General features: G+C 44.9%; 1 protein-coding gene across 1 annotated transcript in view; it reads right to left on the bottom strand.

Annotated features, from left to right (window-relative positions):
• Pcnx2 (pecanex 2) overlaps positions 1-16,578 on the bottom strand; it is a 158,332-nt gene that overhangs the window by 46,961 nt on the left and 94,793 nt on the right. The window contains exons 20-22 of the mRNA XM_051201422.1: positions 12,281-12,422; positions 10,058-10,235; positions 1,416-1,524 (exon numbers count right to left, since the gene is read on the bottom strand). Of these exons, the coding sequence (XP_051057379.1) occupies positions 1,416-1,524; positions 10,058-10,235; positions 12,281-12,422 (429 nt within the window). The remainder of the gene's footprint in view (positions 1-1,415; positions 1,525-10,057; positions 10,236-12,280; positions 12,423-16,578) is intronic.

Below are 16,578 nucleotides of genomic sequence, written 5' to 3'. Positions count from 1 at the left end.
GCTGCTTGAGTTTCTGCCTTGACTTCTCCTCAGTGACAGTTCCACTCTACCCTGGAATGTAAGCCAAATAAACCCTTCCCTCCCTAAGCTGCTTTTGGTTGGAGTGTTTGTTGTGGCAACAGAAACAAACTAGAACACCATCTTAGGACCCAACCTTGAATCTGACCTTGAAGTTGAGCTGAGCCCAGAGATCTACTTACTCATCTTACAGGTTCCTCCTGGATTCTGATGGCAGTGGCCCTGAGCCTCGAGATCAGAAACATGGAGTATAGAAAGTTTAAAGTCAGTGGCACAGGAAACCCTGAGGGACAGATTTTTACGCTGCCATAGAGAAACACTGTATTATTCTCTCTCTTCAAGTGTATTCTGGTACTTTCTTTGTTGGTTTTGCTGTAGCTTTGAGACAGGGTCTGGCTATGTAGCCTGACTGGCCTGGACCTATGCAGATCTGACCTACCTGGAACTTGAAGGCAATCCCCTTGCCTCTTCCTCCTGAATGCTAGGATTACTGGTGTGTGTCATCATGAATGGCTTTCTGTAATCAGCTCCTCTATGACTGTCTACAGTTGGGCATAAAATTTAGTTATCTGTGTCAATGTGATCATTAGAAATGGCATCTCCAATTTGCTTTGAAGTGAATTAAATGGATTTAAAACTAATTATCATTATGGAAACACATTAAAAATGTACAGAAACCAGGTCTGCCTAGCAAGCACAAAATAAAACCATGATTAATTTCGTAGCCTCCAAAAGTACTTAGGGGTAATTCTTTTTGTAACTCTTTCTAGATTTCTTAATATTGACAAAGTAGATACAATACTATACTATATAATGATATAATAAATAAAATACTGAATTCATTAATCCTATCCATAAAGTTTAAGGGAAAATAGATGTGTACAAATTTGCATAACCCAACCCAATTATTTTAATCAGTTACTTTCATTTAAAAGGCCAACTCTCTGACTGCATACCTGGAGATGGGAAATGGGAGGCTCAGAAAAAAGTTGGGCCAGCAAAATGGCTTGGTGGGTAGAGATGCTTGTCCCTAGCTTGGTGGTTTGAGTTCTGTTCCTGGGACTCACATGTCAGAAGGAGAGAACCAATTTCTACAAATTGTTCTCTGAACTTCACATTTACACAAATGCACATGCCTCCCACTAAGTAAATAAAATGTAAAAAAAAAAATGTAAAAATAACTGCCTAGCATGCATTGAGAAGCAGGCAGAGTCCAGAATGACACAATGTCTTTTAAAGTTAAGTGGCCTGAAGCAGGGACCCAGAGTGCCTCTCCTACACCCATTAAAATGTAATCGGACAGATTTTACAGTGCTGTTACTGCCAGGTCAGTGGAAAGCTTGTCCCTGTAAAATGCAAACCTCCGCTTGGCAGGTGAGAGCAAGCAGAAAGGATACGAGGGATGGCGAAGAGCTGGGCAAACACGTGAAAGGAAGAACCCCAGGCCATCTGCCAAGGGGCCACATAGGCCAGGACAAACTGCAGTTTGTGAAGCAGGTCCCCAAGCTGAAAACAAAGAGAGAAAGGTTAGAGAAGACTGTGCAGTCCCTGGTCACCACGTCAAAGTCATTTAAAGGACATCAGTTTTGGGGGCAGAAGCTGTGAGATCACCGCTTGTTTCCACGCCACAGCATCATCATCTGTCAAGCAGGGGATGTGAAACAGTGTTTGATGTGGATGCTTCCCAGAGGCCACAGGTCAACCCGAGAGGCTTGTCAGGTTCATCTCAGCAGATCCACATATGGGCTCAATATCTGCCTTTCTTAGTGCAACAATCACAGCGTGGTCTGCTACCCTTCACAGGAGACCCTTTTAGTGGGGATTTATGAAACTCAGTGTCCTTGATATTTCTAATGCTTGGGTGTGTATGTGTGTGCTAGTGTGTGTGTATACATGTGCAGGTGCATATGTGTGTGCATGCATAGGAAGAACAGATGTCAACTTCTGACACAGTCTTTTTTATTCTCTCTCTCTCTCTCTCTCTCTCTCTCTCTCTGTGTGTGTGTTTGTGTGTGTGTGTGTGTGTGTGTGTGTGTGTGTGTGTGTGTGTGTGTGTGTGTGTACCTGTATGGGGAAGCCTCAGGTGTTATTCCTCTACCTACCAGTCTATCATCTATCTGTCTTCACATGTATATGGGGGGGTGTATATGCATGCGTGTCCAGGTGGATATGCATGTGGGGGGTCAGGTGAGATCCAAAATCTGGACTTCATGCTTGGGTGTCAAATGCTTTACTCACTGAGTCAGCTTGATTTGGGGACAAGATGCCTCACTGGCTTGGACTGTGCCAATGCCGCTGGCCAATGCCAGCCGCTGGCAGGAAGCCCTAGGACTCTGCCAGTCTCTATCTCCCCAGCACTGGGATTATAGGCAGGCTCTGCCACAGTCAGCTTTGGGTGTGGGCTCTGTGTGGTAAACAGAGACTGTCAGCCTTGTATGAGAAGCACTTTATCAGCTGAGCCATGTCCCCAGCTTGTTGCTCAGGCTTTTGTATATTCATTTCATCCATGAAGCTGCCTGTGCTTGGAGAAAATAGCTCCACCTTTCAAATTACAAGTTAGAAAGTGTTTTTGAAAGCTGAAGTTTGACAGGGAGGTGGCTGCACCAGCTAGCCAAGCTGCCACAAGGCCCACCTGATAGCCAAGAGGAGGACATTGTTCTTTCACTCCAAGGTCCCATTTTTACTTATTTAAAAATATTCTAAATAGTTTTCGTGTGTATATGTATGTGTGTTGTGTGCATGACATATGGAGGGGGCACATATGCCATGCTGTATAAGTGGAGGTCAGAGAGCAATTTTGTGGCTCCTGTTCTCTCCTTTGCTTTTGCATGGGTTCCAGAATTTGAACTTGGGGTCATCAGGTCTATATAGCAATGGCCTTTACTCACTGAGCTACCTCACCAGCCCAATAGCCCATCTCTTAGAGTCACAGAAAGTCCTGTCTCCCTGCCCTACATTGTCCCAGACACCACGTGACAGTGACAAGACACTGCACATTGTAACCCAGTTTCCAATCCTGGGCTTCCTTCTGGGAATAGAGGACTCCCTTCAAGTGGGGACTTCCTTTCCCCCCACCACTAACCCAGCCAGACAAGCTCAGGGTTCCTGCATCAAATGGAACACCCCTGGACTACAAACCCACCTGCCATCCCACTGTTGTTAACTCTTGGTGTAAGTATAAGAATTCATCTTGTGGCTCATGTCTAGGTGAAAACTGCAAGCACGAACAGGACTTGCTTAAGTGTTACGTACCCCCCCCCAAAGGCCTGGGTGATGAAAAGTTCCTCCATTATGTGTTCCCAGAGTGGCTGTGTCCTGGGAAGCTCTTCAGATACCTCCCCATAAAGCTAGGAAGTAGGTCAGGCCCAGCCGCGCAGTCAGACAGACAGCCCCAGGGAGGGTATATCTGCAAGCACAAAGCTCTTGCAGGTCCAACACAGCGGCGTTGTGATTAAATGAATCTATTACAATTATTTTATGCTTGGCACAGCAGTTTGTATTTACGCAAAAGCAAAACCAGTAATCAGACTTCGAAGGATTCCAAACCCAGCATTTTCTTGCTCTAATTGTGCCCAGGTCCCAGCTATCTTCATTCTTCCCCTACATCTTCCCACATCTCCTTTCCTTCATGAATATTGTGAAGGGAGTGTTGGCTGCTTTCTGTCTCTGGAGAAGCCGGGCGCCAGGCCGTCAGCTCTTTCACCACCAAAAGGGTGGATCCCCAAAAAGAGATTGCACGTGCAGGACTTGGTGCTTGGACTGTGTGGGCTTCAGACTATGGGCTTGAGTGCATTGTATTTCAAGTCCCCGGGTTCTCACACAAGAATGGACAGGGGCGTGTGGATAGTGGGAGAAACAGAGACAGTTTATTAAGATGCATATGAGCCAGCTGACGGGGGCCTTTGTGGGTAATATGTAGGTGTGAACTGTTCTCCACACGTTCTGTTCCATGTCTGCTTTGTGGGGAGATGTTTCCAGCTTGGTTTATTTTATATGTTGTGGTGTGTGTGTGTGTGTGTGTGTGTGTGTGTGTGTGTGTGTGTGTGTGTGTGTGGAGGACACAAGACAATCTAGAGTGTCATTTCTCAGGGACTATCTACTGTTTTATTTTTCTGTTTGTTTTGAGACAGGGCTTGTCAAAGGTCTGGCTCTCACCACGTATACTAGGCTGACTAGCCACTGAGTCTCCCCGACTCTGGGATTATAAGCATGCACATCCTGTAGCTCCATGCTGTCCTGGGGATCCAGCTCAGAACCTAATGCTTGGATAGCAAGAGCATTAGCAATAGAACCATCACTCGGTCCCCTCATTCCCCACCCTAGTCTTTTGCCATGGGAGTGCATCCTGCTGAGACTCCAGTCTGACCCCACCCTTCTGCATTTATAAAACAGAGTCTCAGTGTCTATTTGAAACAACAGATTCCCATCTCCCCCAAATTACCCACATGGCTTCCCATACAGGCCACCAGTAGTTTCTACTTTCTTTTGTCCCTTTCCGGTACTGATTCCTCCCTTCTGCCACCCTGGTTCAAGTCCCTATCTCGAACCACATAGCTTACTTCCAAAAAGAGACACTGAGGTATGCTGTAATCTCAGGACTCCAGAGGATGAGGTTCAAAGACAGAGCTCAAAGGCAGCCTGAGCTATGTAAGAGGACATGGACACAGATACACACACCACCACCACCACTACCACCACACATGCATCTCTAAAGAGTCACAGACATGTGACTCCTGTCAAGAAATACCTGTTTCCCTACCTTTGACCAAGAGGAATCAAGTCCTAACTCTATAGAGCTCCTGCTCAGGCCTCCGAGTCCAGCTCATATATCTCTTCTTGTTTTACTTCCAGATGCTGAGAACATACCTTCCCTCCCAAATTCTGCCCCTCCCACCCCCTATGAAGCCCTCTACACATGCCCCAACCAATATTTCTGACCTTTCTTTTTATTTTGGGGGGTTTTTTAAGAGAGGGTTTCTCTGTATAGCTTTGTAGACCAAGCTGGCCTCAAACTCACAGAGATCCCTCTGCCTCTGCCTCTGCCTCTGCCTCCTGAGTGCTGGGATAAAAGGCATGCACCACCACTGCCCAGCTATTTCTGACCTTTCAAAGCTTCTGTGGACCTCACATGCCTGACACCCTTCTTCCTCCTTAAAGTTCCATGTTGGCACCCCACTCACTTCCCACTCAAGAAGGCTGGTGGGCGCCACTTCCGTGGGCTTTCTGGAAACTACGGTGCAATGACCTACTTACTCATGAGCCTCTTGTTCTAGACTTATCTGGTGTTTATTACCACAAAATATAGACTTAGCTTGACAGCCTGTACTTGAATCTAGTTCTCTCACATGCAGTTATAAGACTACCCAATGACTCACTTTATTCTCATGCCTCAGCTTCCCCATCTTCAAACTGAGGGGCACATGCTCGCAAAGCTGTGAAGATGAGCCAAGTGTTGAGAGTCCCGGGGCTGTGCTATGACCACATCATTGGCAATTGATGGCCCTAGGACAGCGCTTGGCAAGCCTAGCAATTTCACTGATGTGTGTGGTACATGTGCACATGTGTACACATGTGTGGAGGCTACAGCCCAGTGTCAGGTGTCTTCTTCAGATGCTCAATGGCTTATTTTTTGAGCTGGGCTCTCTCACTGAACCTGTTGCTTGCTGAATTGGAGGCTGTCTGGTCAGGGAGCCCTAGGCCCCTCCTCTTACCACCTGACCAGAACTGTAATTACAAGCTCATGCCATCCTACCTGGACTTTTACGTAGGTTCTGAGGACCTGAACTCAGGTCCTCACGCTTGTGTGGCAAATGCTTCACCAACTGAGCCATCTTTGAAGCCCAATAACTGCTTTTGGAGCAAAGGGTTTTTTTTAATGATTTATTTTGTAAAAGCCCAAACTCTTTTAAAAAATGTAGTTTATTTTAAATATAAGATTATCCACATGAAGTACAAGGAAATGCCATTTAGAGACTGCTGCAGAGATCTTTTACATGAACTGTAGTCCTCAATAACAAGGTTACTCATTGTGGCTTGGTAGCAGTTATTCAAACAATATGACTATGAAACAGCACCACCATTAATTTTAATTTCCTGAGTGGCAAAAACACCAATGTTGAACTAATGGTCTGCAGAATTTCATGTTCAATGTGTTATGGGATGGCAGTTGGGGTTTTCTCAGGTCATGTGACCACATCCTTTTGCAAAATTTATTCAAGACAAAATGGTTTTTATGGATGTCCCAGGGCCAATGGCATGGTGTGTAAATATCTTTGACATCTTTGGTCTGTGTGGTCCTCCCCATCCAGCTTACTGTGTCACCAAATTGGGATGGATCAGAAAGCTTCCTGACTATTGCAAGACTTTCTTGGACCTCCAACCTTTAATGTAGTCAAGGATTACCTTAAAATTTTCATTATCTGTCTCCATCTCATGAGTGCTAAGATTGCAGCCATGGGCACCATTCTTGATTTAAGTAGTGCTGGAGATCAAACACAGGGCTTTGTGCATGGTAGGCATGCATGCTCCTAACTGAGCTAAATTCTCTATCCTGTATCACATGAGGTGTGTGTATGTGTGTGTGTGTGTGTGTGTGTGTGGTGTGCATGTTGGCAAGCATACATGTATGTAAGTTAGGAATCTTTTACCAATTGCTCCCACCATTATACTTTAAAGCAGGGTCTCTCACCAAGCCAAGAGCTTACCAGTTCAGCTAGGCTGATCAGCCAATGAGCTTCGTCTGTCTCTGCTTTCCCATTACTAGGATTATATCATACTCCAACACATCCAGATATTTATATGGGTTCTAGGGATCCAGACTTATGTCCTTATGCTTGTGTGATAGTCACTTTATCACCTGAGCCATCTTTCTGACCCTTATATGAGTTCATAAAAGTCTGTTTAATGGGAGGAGAGAGCTGAAAGGGCAGAGGAAAGGAGGCCATGAGGAAGACATGATTGACTTCTAAGGGCAGTAGTCCTGCTAGCACTTCTATTGTATTGTCCCCCAAATCCACATACTCAGAAGATCAGGGTGCCATCACTGTCCTACTCATCAGGTAGTATGGGACAGAACCAGTCCCATCCTGGGGACCCTGGCCTTGAAGTCATTATTTCATATTTTCACTAGCTCTGACAGATTGAGGAGACTGGGAAATATCCTCCAGAAGCATAGGGATGCAAAAACGAAGAGAAAAACATGCTGACAGGCCCTGCATGGCCATCTGTTCCCTTCCATGACCTCCTGTTGATTGAGCTCAATCATGTCTCCAGATACATCTCTATTTCCTTCATCCCCATGAAACACGAAGGATTAGGGGCAACTCACTTACAATCGTGTGCCCTGCATCATGGTTTGAATGCGGCATGTCTCCTACTTGCCTCCTCCCGGCGCCTGCGTTTGGTCCCTGCATGGTGGCAATGTTATGGAGTTTATGGAACTTTGTGGACTTGTGGTTTAGCAGACAGAGGTGGGCTGCTGGTGTGTGTGTGTAGTGGGGGGGGGCAGTTTGAAGCTTAGTATCCACTTTCAGTTCTAGCCTTAGCTCTCTGCTTCTTGTCTGCCACTATGTGAAGAAGCATTAGGCTCCCACTGCCACAAACAGGAGATGTATTATCATGCCTTCCCCACCACAGAGGACTGAAGTCTCCTGAAACAAACCTTTCCTTGGGCTGTTTCTACCAGGCACTTTGACACGGGTGATAAAGGAAATTAATTGCCCCCGTGTGTACATGCAACCCCATCCAGTGTCTCTTTGCCTGTGTCATAGCCATTCTGTGAAGGGCTTCCAGGCTGACAACAGCTTAGAGCACTGCAGACAGAACTTAGGACCTTGGGGATACCTGCAGTGGTCAGATGAAGAGGTGTGTCACATAGGAGCTGACTGAACAATAAACTCTCACACCTTGTGATGAAGGCATTGGAAGTTTCTCGAAAGCCTCTAGGACATGCATTGACAGGGGGCTTTCTTTCTTCATTTTTTAAAAGAACCATTAGATAGATGAGCATGAGAGGATGGATCCCTGACTTGGTCCTGCAGGCAGAACCTTTCTGGGGGGCATTATCACATTTTCACATTATCAGGATGCTGCCTGTTTCTCTGAAGGATGTTTGGGGAAAGAGTCTTGCTACTCACTGCTGCAGCTCTCTGGTGTTGCTCTCTGCAGACAAGTAGTGAACTTGGGGAGGAGTAGGATGGGCTAGGATTCGGTCTCATCCCACAGGGAAGTCTATTTCACCACCTATTGTCTCTGCTTTTTGTTTTCTTTTTGTCTCTTTAGACTTAGCCATTATCCCAAAAGCTGATTATTCAAACGACAGTCCTTAAATGCTCCTTAAATTAGTGAAAATAGGAAAGTTCCTACTTTGGTTCTGTTTAAAACCACTGGTATTTAATAGCTCAAAAGGACCCATAGGAGGTGGCTCAGGTGTTAGAGTGGCCATCTAGCATTCATGAAGCTTTGGACCCTAGCCCCAATATTATAAGTGTGAATGTGGTGGTGCCCACCTATAATACCAGCATTCAAATGGAGGGTACAGGAAGATCATCTGCATTAAGTCTGTGCTAGTTAGTTTTTGCCAACTTGACACGAACCTGCATGTACCCAGCAAAGGGGTGTATACTGGATACATATCCTCCAGTTGAGGAATTGTCTTTATCACACTGGCCTGTGGGCATGTTATAGGGAGTTTTCTTGGTTAATGACTGATGTATAATGGTCTGGCCCACTGTAAAAGTGCCATCCCTCAGTGGGGAGACCTATACTGGAACAAGTCAGTAGGCAGGATTCCTCTGTGATTTCTGCTTCAGTTCTTGCCTTTAGCTTCCTTGGTTGATAGACTTTAAGAGGTGAGATGAAGTAAACCCATTCTCCCCAGGTTGCTTTTGGTCAGTGTTTTATTACAGCAATAGAGGAACTAGAAATTGGTATCAGGAATGTTTTTTTTTTTTTTTTTTTTTTTTTTTTTGCTGTAATGGACCTCATCATGTGGCTTTTGTGTCTTGTACTATTCTATAGGAGGAAGGGGGATGATTTTGGAACTTTGGTCTGGAAAGGCACTGAATGTTCAGTGCTTAATGACCCATTGTGGGAACTTAGAAGATAATTCTGAGAGAAATGCAGTCAATGGAGGCCTGGCTTGTGAAGTGAAATTGAGAGTCACTCAACAACACTATCAGGGCCATTAACATGATATTTTCAATAAAAACCTATGGTTTCTGGTTATCTGGGGCTGAAGAGTCAGCTGTGGTTAACAAGAGACCATCACAAAAAAATGAAATGAAACCTTTGCTTTATTGGGACAATTGATGCTGGTCAACTGGGTCTGAAGAATCAGTTGTGGTTAATAAGAGACCAGTTATTACTGAGGTAAAAAAAATCTGGAAAGTATTTGCTTATGGTCAGCATACAGAAGGTCTAGAGAGGGCCAGGAATGAATCTCAAGCTGGAAGCCAAGTTTGGCAATATATAAGAGTCATGTCCCACTTGGTATTGGTTTTGAAGGCATAAGGTCATCATGGAGAGCAGCTAAGGCTTGACACTGTGAGAGACCATTAGTGAAAGCATAGCCTCAGTTACAGTAGAGACTCCAGAATTAAAGGGTTCATGGAGAGAAGCTAAGGCTTGGCACCCCCCCCTCTCTGAAGGAGGAGGGTCACTAGATCCTTCCTTGAGTTTCTAGCCACCATATATTACTGTCTCGGCTGCATATGGACTTGGCAAGTATTAGTATACACAGGAGAAGAGCCAGTGGGAACTGTAGACTCCGCAAGACTATAGTTGTCTATGAGTTAGACGTACTTTATTTGGGGTTTTCAGTGGTATAACTGCCTGTGTGTCTCCCATGCTTGTTTAATAACCCCAATAAGCTCTTTGGTTCAGCAAGCTGGCCTTCAATGGGATCCTGTCTTTGGTCTGTCTGTGCCCTCCTTCCTTTCTGGTGAGAAGACGCCTGTCTAAACGTCCCCAGGAGAAGCTGGGTAACATGAGACACTCCCATTCCATCATTAAAAATGAAGAAAACAAGCAAGGAACTTGCCTTGGTGAATACAATGGACACCATGAAGAAATCCAGGAGGAAGCTCTCAGAAATGTCTTTGTAATCAAAGTGAAAAAAGATGACCGTGAAACCCAAGTTAGCAAACTGGTGAACTGGGTTACAGAACGATGTCCTCAGTAGTTTCATGCCTGCTGTGATCATCAGGAAAATGTCCCAGCTGCAGGGAAAAAGAAGAGAATGGCTCAGTGACGTCATGTCATGTGTTAGATAATCACTATGGTCCCACATGCGGGTCCATAAGGCCAGTGTGAAGGTCTTGAACTGCCCACATATGCAGGTAGGAGGCAGGGCTTCAGAGACCAGGGGTGACCAAGTAAGTTTTTAGCAGAAAAGCTTTAATGGAGACTTGATCTGAACTGACTCCTTGACATGTCTTCCTTGCCACTGAACACATTTTATGCCCTCCTGGTTAGTTCTGACTGTCAGCCTGACACAGCCTAAGCCTAGAGTTATCTGATAGAGACCCTGAAGCCTGGTTCAGTGTGACCTGTGGGCATGTCTGGAGGGGGTTGTCTTCATTGTTAATTGATGTAGGAGGGCCAGGCCCACTGTGGGCGGCACTAAGCAGGTGGCCCTTGGCTGTATAAGTAAGGTAGCTAAGCATGAGCCTGGGAGAGAGCCAGCAAGCAGCATTTCTCCAAAGGTTTCTGCTTCAAGCTCTGTCAGAATACAGTCCAAGAATGTAGCTGTATGAGGGGAATTCTGAGTGCTTGTGAGAAAACCCCCAAAAATATGACAAGAGTCTTGTGACCTCAGTTTCTTCAAAAACAAGGAATTGTTCTTAGAATGTGTTTTTATGCTACTCCCAGGTGTAGCAGATACGAGTGGGTTTACTTCAGCTGTTGTAATTCACGACTCTATGGAAAAAAAAAAAAAAATCGCGTTTTTGCCATGCAAGGCTCGTCCTTACGACTGTACACTTCACTCAGATGACGCTCTTTAACCCCCAGAGTACAAATTGTCTTCTGAACCACTGAATATAGTCAGCTATTGCATGAGACTTTAGTCTGCCTCACTTTTAGGCCTGGCTCTACCAGGTTCACGCCACCAATAGAGCGGTAAACAAAACTCCTCCTTCAGTTCCTGCCCCAACTTCCCTCAGTGACAGACCAGGAAGCGTAAGCCTCTAGCTGCCTTTGGTCAGAGTGTTTTATCACAGCAACAGAAAGGATGAAGAGTGCTGTCCATCAAAAGCTGTGGCCACGAGTCCTTGTTCTCAGCAGTCACAGAGCGCCTTCCGGGTTTAACTGAGGCCATGGATGTGAGAGTGTGCCATGGAAAACCTGAAGATAGTTACAAAATAGTGTGCTGTCCCAGCTAGGGTCTTCCCTGTGTGTGCCTTGTCAAGACAACGGCAAACCTGAAATGGAGGCAGGCAAGAGCCAACATTATGCTCCAAATGCAGTGGGAAATGTAGAGTTTTAATAGAGCCATTTTCATTCCGACATCTTTACCTCCAGGGTTCCTCATGTGTTTGTTGTCCTAGTGACCACAGGCTTTCTGGTCCTCTCTAAAAGTCAGCTCCCTACATTTCCTCTGTCACAGCATCAGCTAAGCCCCTGACCAAGGCAGATCCATGAGAAACCTTTCTTCTAGGACACGCCTCCTCCCACCCTGACAATGTATGTGGCCAGTGCCTCTCACCTTCTGTCAGAAGGACAGATCTGCAAATTACCAAGTGCATTTCCATTTGTAAATTAATTTTTTGTCTATGAAACTACTGATTTAATCTTATAGGGCTCGTGCTTTGCAAAAACACGGACACCTTGATGAGGCACCTCTTGATAAATGCAGGAAGTGGTGTCAGGGTCTCTTTCCCCCTCCCCAGTGCATGATATTTGCTAAACAAAAATGATATGAAGCAATTTGTGAAGCTTGAAGCACAGCGGTGAAGACTCCGGGATTTCCGATTCATGCTGAGCTCCTGTCACTTGAGGAGCATCATCAACCGTGCTTCTGGGGGGGAGATATTCAGACCCCCTGATGTTTATCCTTGCCACCACTGTGGGCCAATCAAACTCGGTGTGGTGCACTGGAACTGCCTACTCTAAATGGATTTGAGTGCAAAACTGTCCTGGTTCCTTTCATGAGGCCAGTATACACAGCATGTGCCATTGGCCTTTGTATTCTTTTTAGAGAGAGCACACTTGGTTCTGATAATTTAATCCGAATTAGTATGAGAATAAACTGTCATCCACTTACTGGGTCCCAAGTCTCCTGTAGTTGCTTATGGAGAAGGCATCAAGAGTAAGGGCATTCAGGACGATGGCCGGGTACAAGAGATACTTTTCAAAACACTGAAGCCACACATAGAGTCTCTCAAACCACATCAAATGAGCAATATCTGAAAGAAACACAAAACCCCCGCTGAGGCTCCTCTTACAGGTAAACAGCAAGTGCTCTCCGCCTTTAGCAGGGTTGTGGTAGTATCCTGGGTCCAGGCACGGTGTGCCAGGTCTCCTTATGGGTGGCTGCTCTCCACTTGCATTCTGCCAAGTCCACAGGGGATAACACACAGTTCAGTTGACTACTCTGGAAATGATTTATGGACAATGAAAGGCAGTCATAGGTTATCAAGCCACCGTAGTCCTCTTCTGTTTGTTCTCGTGGTATTTTTACTTCCCAGTCACTAAATCTTTTCTCTCTACAGTAAATTCTCTTCAAATAAGACTTACAAATGCCAAACCTCTCTTTGTTTTTAATTAGATAAGGACAATTATTTTTATCTGGGGAAGGTAAAGAGTAACAAAGAAAAACAAAAGATATGTCAGACTTCACTTAAACAGAGAAGTCAGAGAATCCAGTTCATAAAGGATGGTGAACACAGAGGTAGGAATGTCCCCTGCCCTCCCTTCCTCTCCCTCCCATCCTTTCCCTTTCCTTTCCTCTTCTTCCCTGGTTGAAAGATCAGTTGTTTAGGTTTCTTTCTGCACAAAATTATTTTTTTTCTGATTTCTCCATTTATAAGAAATCAAGGTGTCAGATTGAGCCCATCATATCAAAAGCAATTCATTCAGCCTGTTTCAGAAAATACGTTAGAGTTCTGTCAACATTTGTCATCAATTCAGAGAAACATGGCAACCTTAAAAGTAAAGGGACAGACATCCAAGCCATGTCACCCACAGTGCGTCAGAGGAAACGATGGGTGCCAAGGCTGGAGAAAGCAGGGGACCATCTGGTAGGGGGAGGAGTGTATGTGGCAGATTTTCAAAAGCTTGTCATGTTTGCTTTTAGAAAACGATATTTTCCAGTGTGTAGCAACAAGAGTGACTTGACAGGAGTGATTTGAGATGGGGAGCAGAGAAGGTGGGAACTTTCCCATCGTGGCCACAGGGCCTTACTGCAGAACATGATAAGAAAGGCAGGATGTTCATGGGCTTCAGTTACTCACTCAAGAAACAGAAAGCAACAAATTTCAATGAAAACATAACGAACCGTTGGTTCCAAACTCACCTCCTGTGATTTGTCAAACATGTAAGAGTGGGAAGACTTGTTCAGTGAGCCAGCAACCATCTGAGCCATGTGTGTCTGTGTGTGCTTGTCTGTGTCTATGTAGCTGTCTACCTGTCTGTGTATCTATGCACATGTTTATGTTTGTGCCTATCTGTATTTGTGTGTATCTCTGTCTATGTTTGTATGTGTCTCTGTGTGTTTATGTGTCTGCTTATGTAGCTAGCTATGCTTCTGTGTTGTCTATGTGTCTATGCATGTGTCTATGTAAACTGAAACCACAGTTCCACTGCCACTCTGAGCCCTGTGTTTGTGATATTAAAGCTTCAGGGAGACTCAGGCATTAATGTTTATTATGGTTTGGAAATGAAATGTCCCCACAGGCTCATGTGTTTGCACATTTAGTCCACAGCTGGTGGTGCCATTGTTGGAGGATATAGAACCTTTGGGAGTATGGAGCCAAGCAGAAGTGGTCACTGTGAGTTGGGCCTTCCACCCTAGCTTCCAGGTTGGACAGAGCTATTTTCTATGTCTTGAGCTGTAGTGATATTACAATCCTGATGCCAGCTCCTGTACCCACAGAACATCAGAGCTGCTCCAACATCCCTGTTTCCCCCATCATAGTGAATTGCAATCCTCTGAAACCATGAGCCTAATTGAATCGCCCCTAGCCAAAACAAAACAAACAAAAAACCCATGGTTGTGTTAGGCATTTGGTCACAGAGATGTCTTCCTATTACCTGACTGCAAGAGGGGGTTTTATGAAGCACATACCCCACATGGGTAGGCCACACAGTCAAGGGTGTGGATAGCTGGTGCCTGGATCCTTAAGACACATTGACTCTGTCACCAGGCAGAAGCTACACAGTGACAGCTGTGAAGGAGCTCTGCATCTCACAAACAAACAAACAAACAAAAACAAACAAACAAGCAAACAAATAAAACTAACCTAAGAATCAAATCCAAAACCATTCACCCTATGGTTTCAAGTTTCCAGAAAAAAAGAGCTGTGCCCTGCTAAACATCCCATATTACACTCACTGAATGACTGACAGTTTAAAATTTTCAGGATTATGGAGAGCCAGAATGTCACATGTCCAGAGGGCCAAATTATCTTGAGTTATCTGGTTTGACCTAGCATCCTTATAACAACTATCAGGTAAAATCCCTTCTCACGGCTCAGCTGGAAAAGCACATGATGTGCAAGTGTGTAGATGGAAATTTGGATTCGTGAACCAACATAAGAAGCCAGACAGGCAAGGCAACCAGTCATAGGAGGTGGAGACAGGATCCCCAGGGCAAGCTGGCTAGCTAGTCTATCTGCTCAGCAAGTCTTAAATTCAACTGAGAGATCCTGCCTCAATAATAAAATGGAAAATGGTCAAGAAAGACACCAGGTGTGAACTTCGGGCCCCCACATGAATTCCTATCCATGAGTGCTCACACCCTTGAGCATGAAGACACCTACACAAATGACACACACTCAAAAGGGGCTTACAAATGGAACCCTGTACTCACCAACCCAAGGGCTAAGAATACCAACGGACAGCTGCTCAGCTGCTGAGACCTATAACTGAGATCATCAACCTCACTGTAACCTGATGCCTGATGTTCCCATTAATATACTTTTTTTGTTGTTGTTGTTTTGTTTCGTTTTTGAGGCTTTGGAGCCTGTCCTGGAACTCACTCTGTAAAGGTTGGCTTTAAACTCACAGAGATCCACCTGCTTCTGCTTCCCGAGTGCTGGGACTAAAAGCGTGAGCCACCAATGCCCAGCCTATCAATATACTTTTAAAGTGCCTTGATACAACTTCCTTTGTTTTTACTGTAAAATCTTCAAGAAAATGCTACCACATTAGAATATGGAATTTGGGGTAAACTAAGTCTGTGTTCTTGAACCAGGATCACTCATATTTGGCTCCAGATCTCTCTCTCTCTCTCTTTCTCTCTCTCTCTCTCTCTCTTTTTTTTTTTTTTTTTTTTTTTTTTTTTTTTTTGAGGTTGAGAGTTGGTATTTTGTTTTTGAGGCAGGATCTTACTTGGTAGCCATGGCTGGCCCAGAACTCACTAGGTAGATCAGGCTGACCTTGAACTCAGAGATCAATCTGCCTCTGCCTTTGCTTCTGACAGAGTTCTGAGATTAAAGGTCTGAGCCACTGAGTTTCACTGACAACTGTGTTTATGCAAAATGTTTACTATTTTTCTATAGAAACTTAGACAAACGCACAGAGAGCGGGGAGGGGGGGAGGGAAAGAGCGGGGACAGAGGAAGGGGAAGAAGACTGAGGGAGAACCCAGGCTGACCTATACAATTCAGCTCTCTTTGACACTAGACTGCTACAAGGGACATGAACTTGACGGTAGCTAATGTATGATTTCTGCCACTAAAAGATCCTGACTCTCTTAATGAGGAAGCCCAGAGAAGAGGAAGCAGAAACACCTCCTGGCACACACCAGCAGGAGCGGGGTACAGTCTGGATGGTAGGGAAAACATTTCAACATTAGGGAACAGCAGAGTGGAAGTGGATATCAGATCTGCCAGCTCCTAAGCTGCAAGGTCAGGGTCTGTTTACTCAGCTACTGATGGAAAATTAATTTCATTTTAATTCTTGCCTGTCTCAGAATCCTACCAACCGCAGTAATGTATTCTAATGAGAAGCTTTGAGCTTTGGGCCCATGGATCTCACAATGAATGTTTACAGTTGGGGGCAGAAGGGCACATCAAACAGTGACCGATAATATAGAAGGATGCTTTAACAAAAGCCCAGGTCCAGGATTCTGAAATTTTAACTTAATCCTTTCTTGTAAGGCAACCAGGGAAAGCTAATAAAAAGCAAACTTTGCAAATGCAGTAACATGATTAACATGTGTCTGCAGTCCCCAAATTGTCTCTGTAGTCATACACAGTACAGTTAAAAAGAAATGCTGTGTGATCATATTTTAGAACTGCCTCTCCGGAATGTCCCCAATATGCAAAGAGAGCATAAAAACACATTACCAGAGAATTGTTCTTTCTCTTTCCCTTGGAATATGAGGCCCCCCGAGCAACAA

The sequence above is a fragment of the Phodopus roborovskii genome, unplaced genomic scaffold, assembly GCF_943737965.1.
Source record: "Phodopus roborovskii unplaced genomic scaffold, PHOROB, whole genome shotgun sequence".
Taxonomy (NCBI): Eukaryota; Metazoa; Chordata; class Mammalia; order Rodentia; family Cricetidae; genus Phodopus; species Phodopus roborovskii.
Note: the sequence above shows the minus strand (reverse complement) of the source record. Positions and strands in the feature narration are given on the sequence as shown.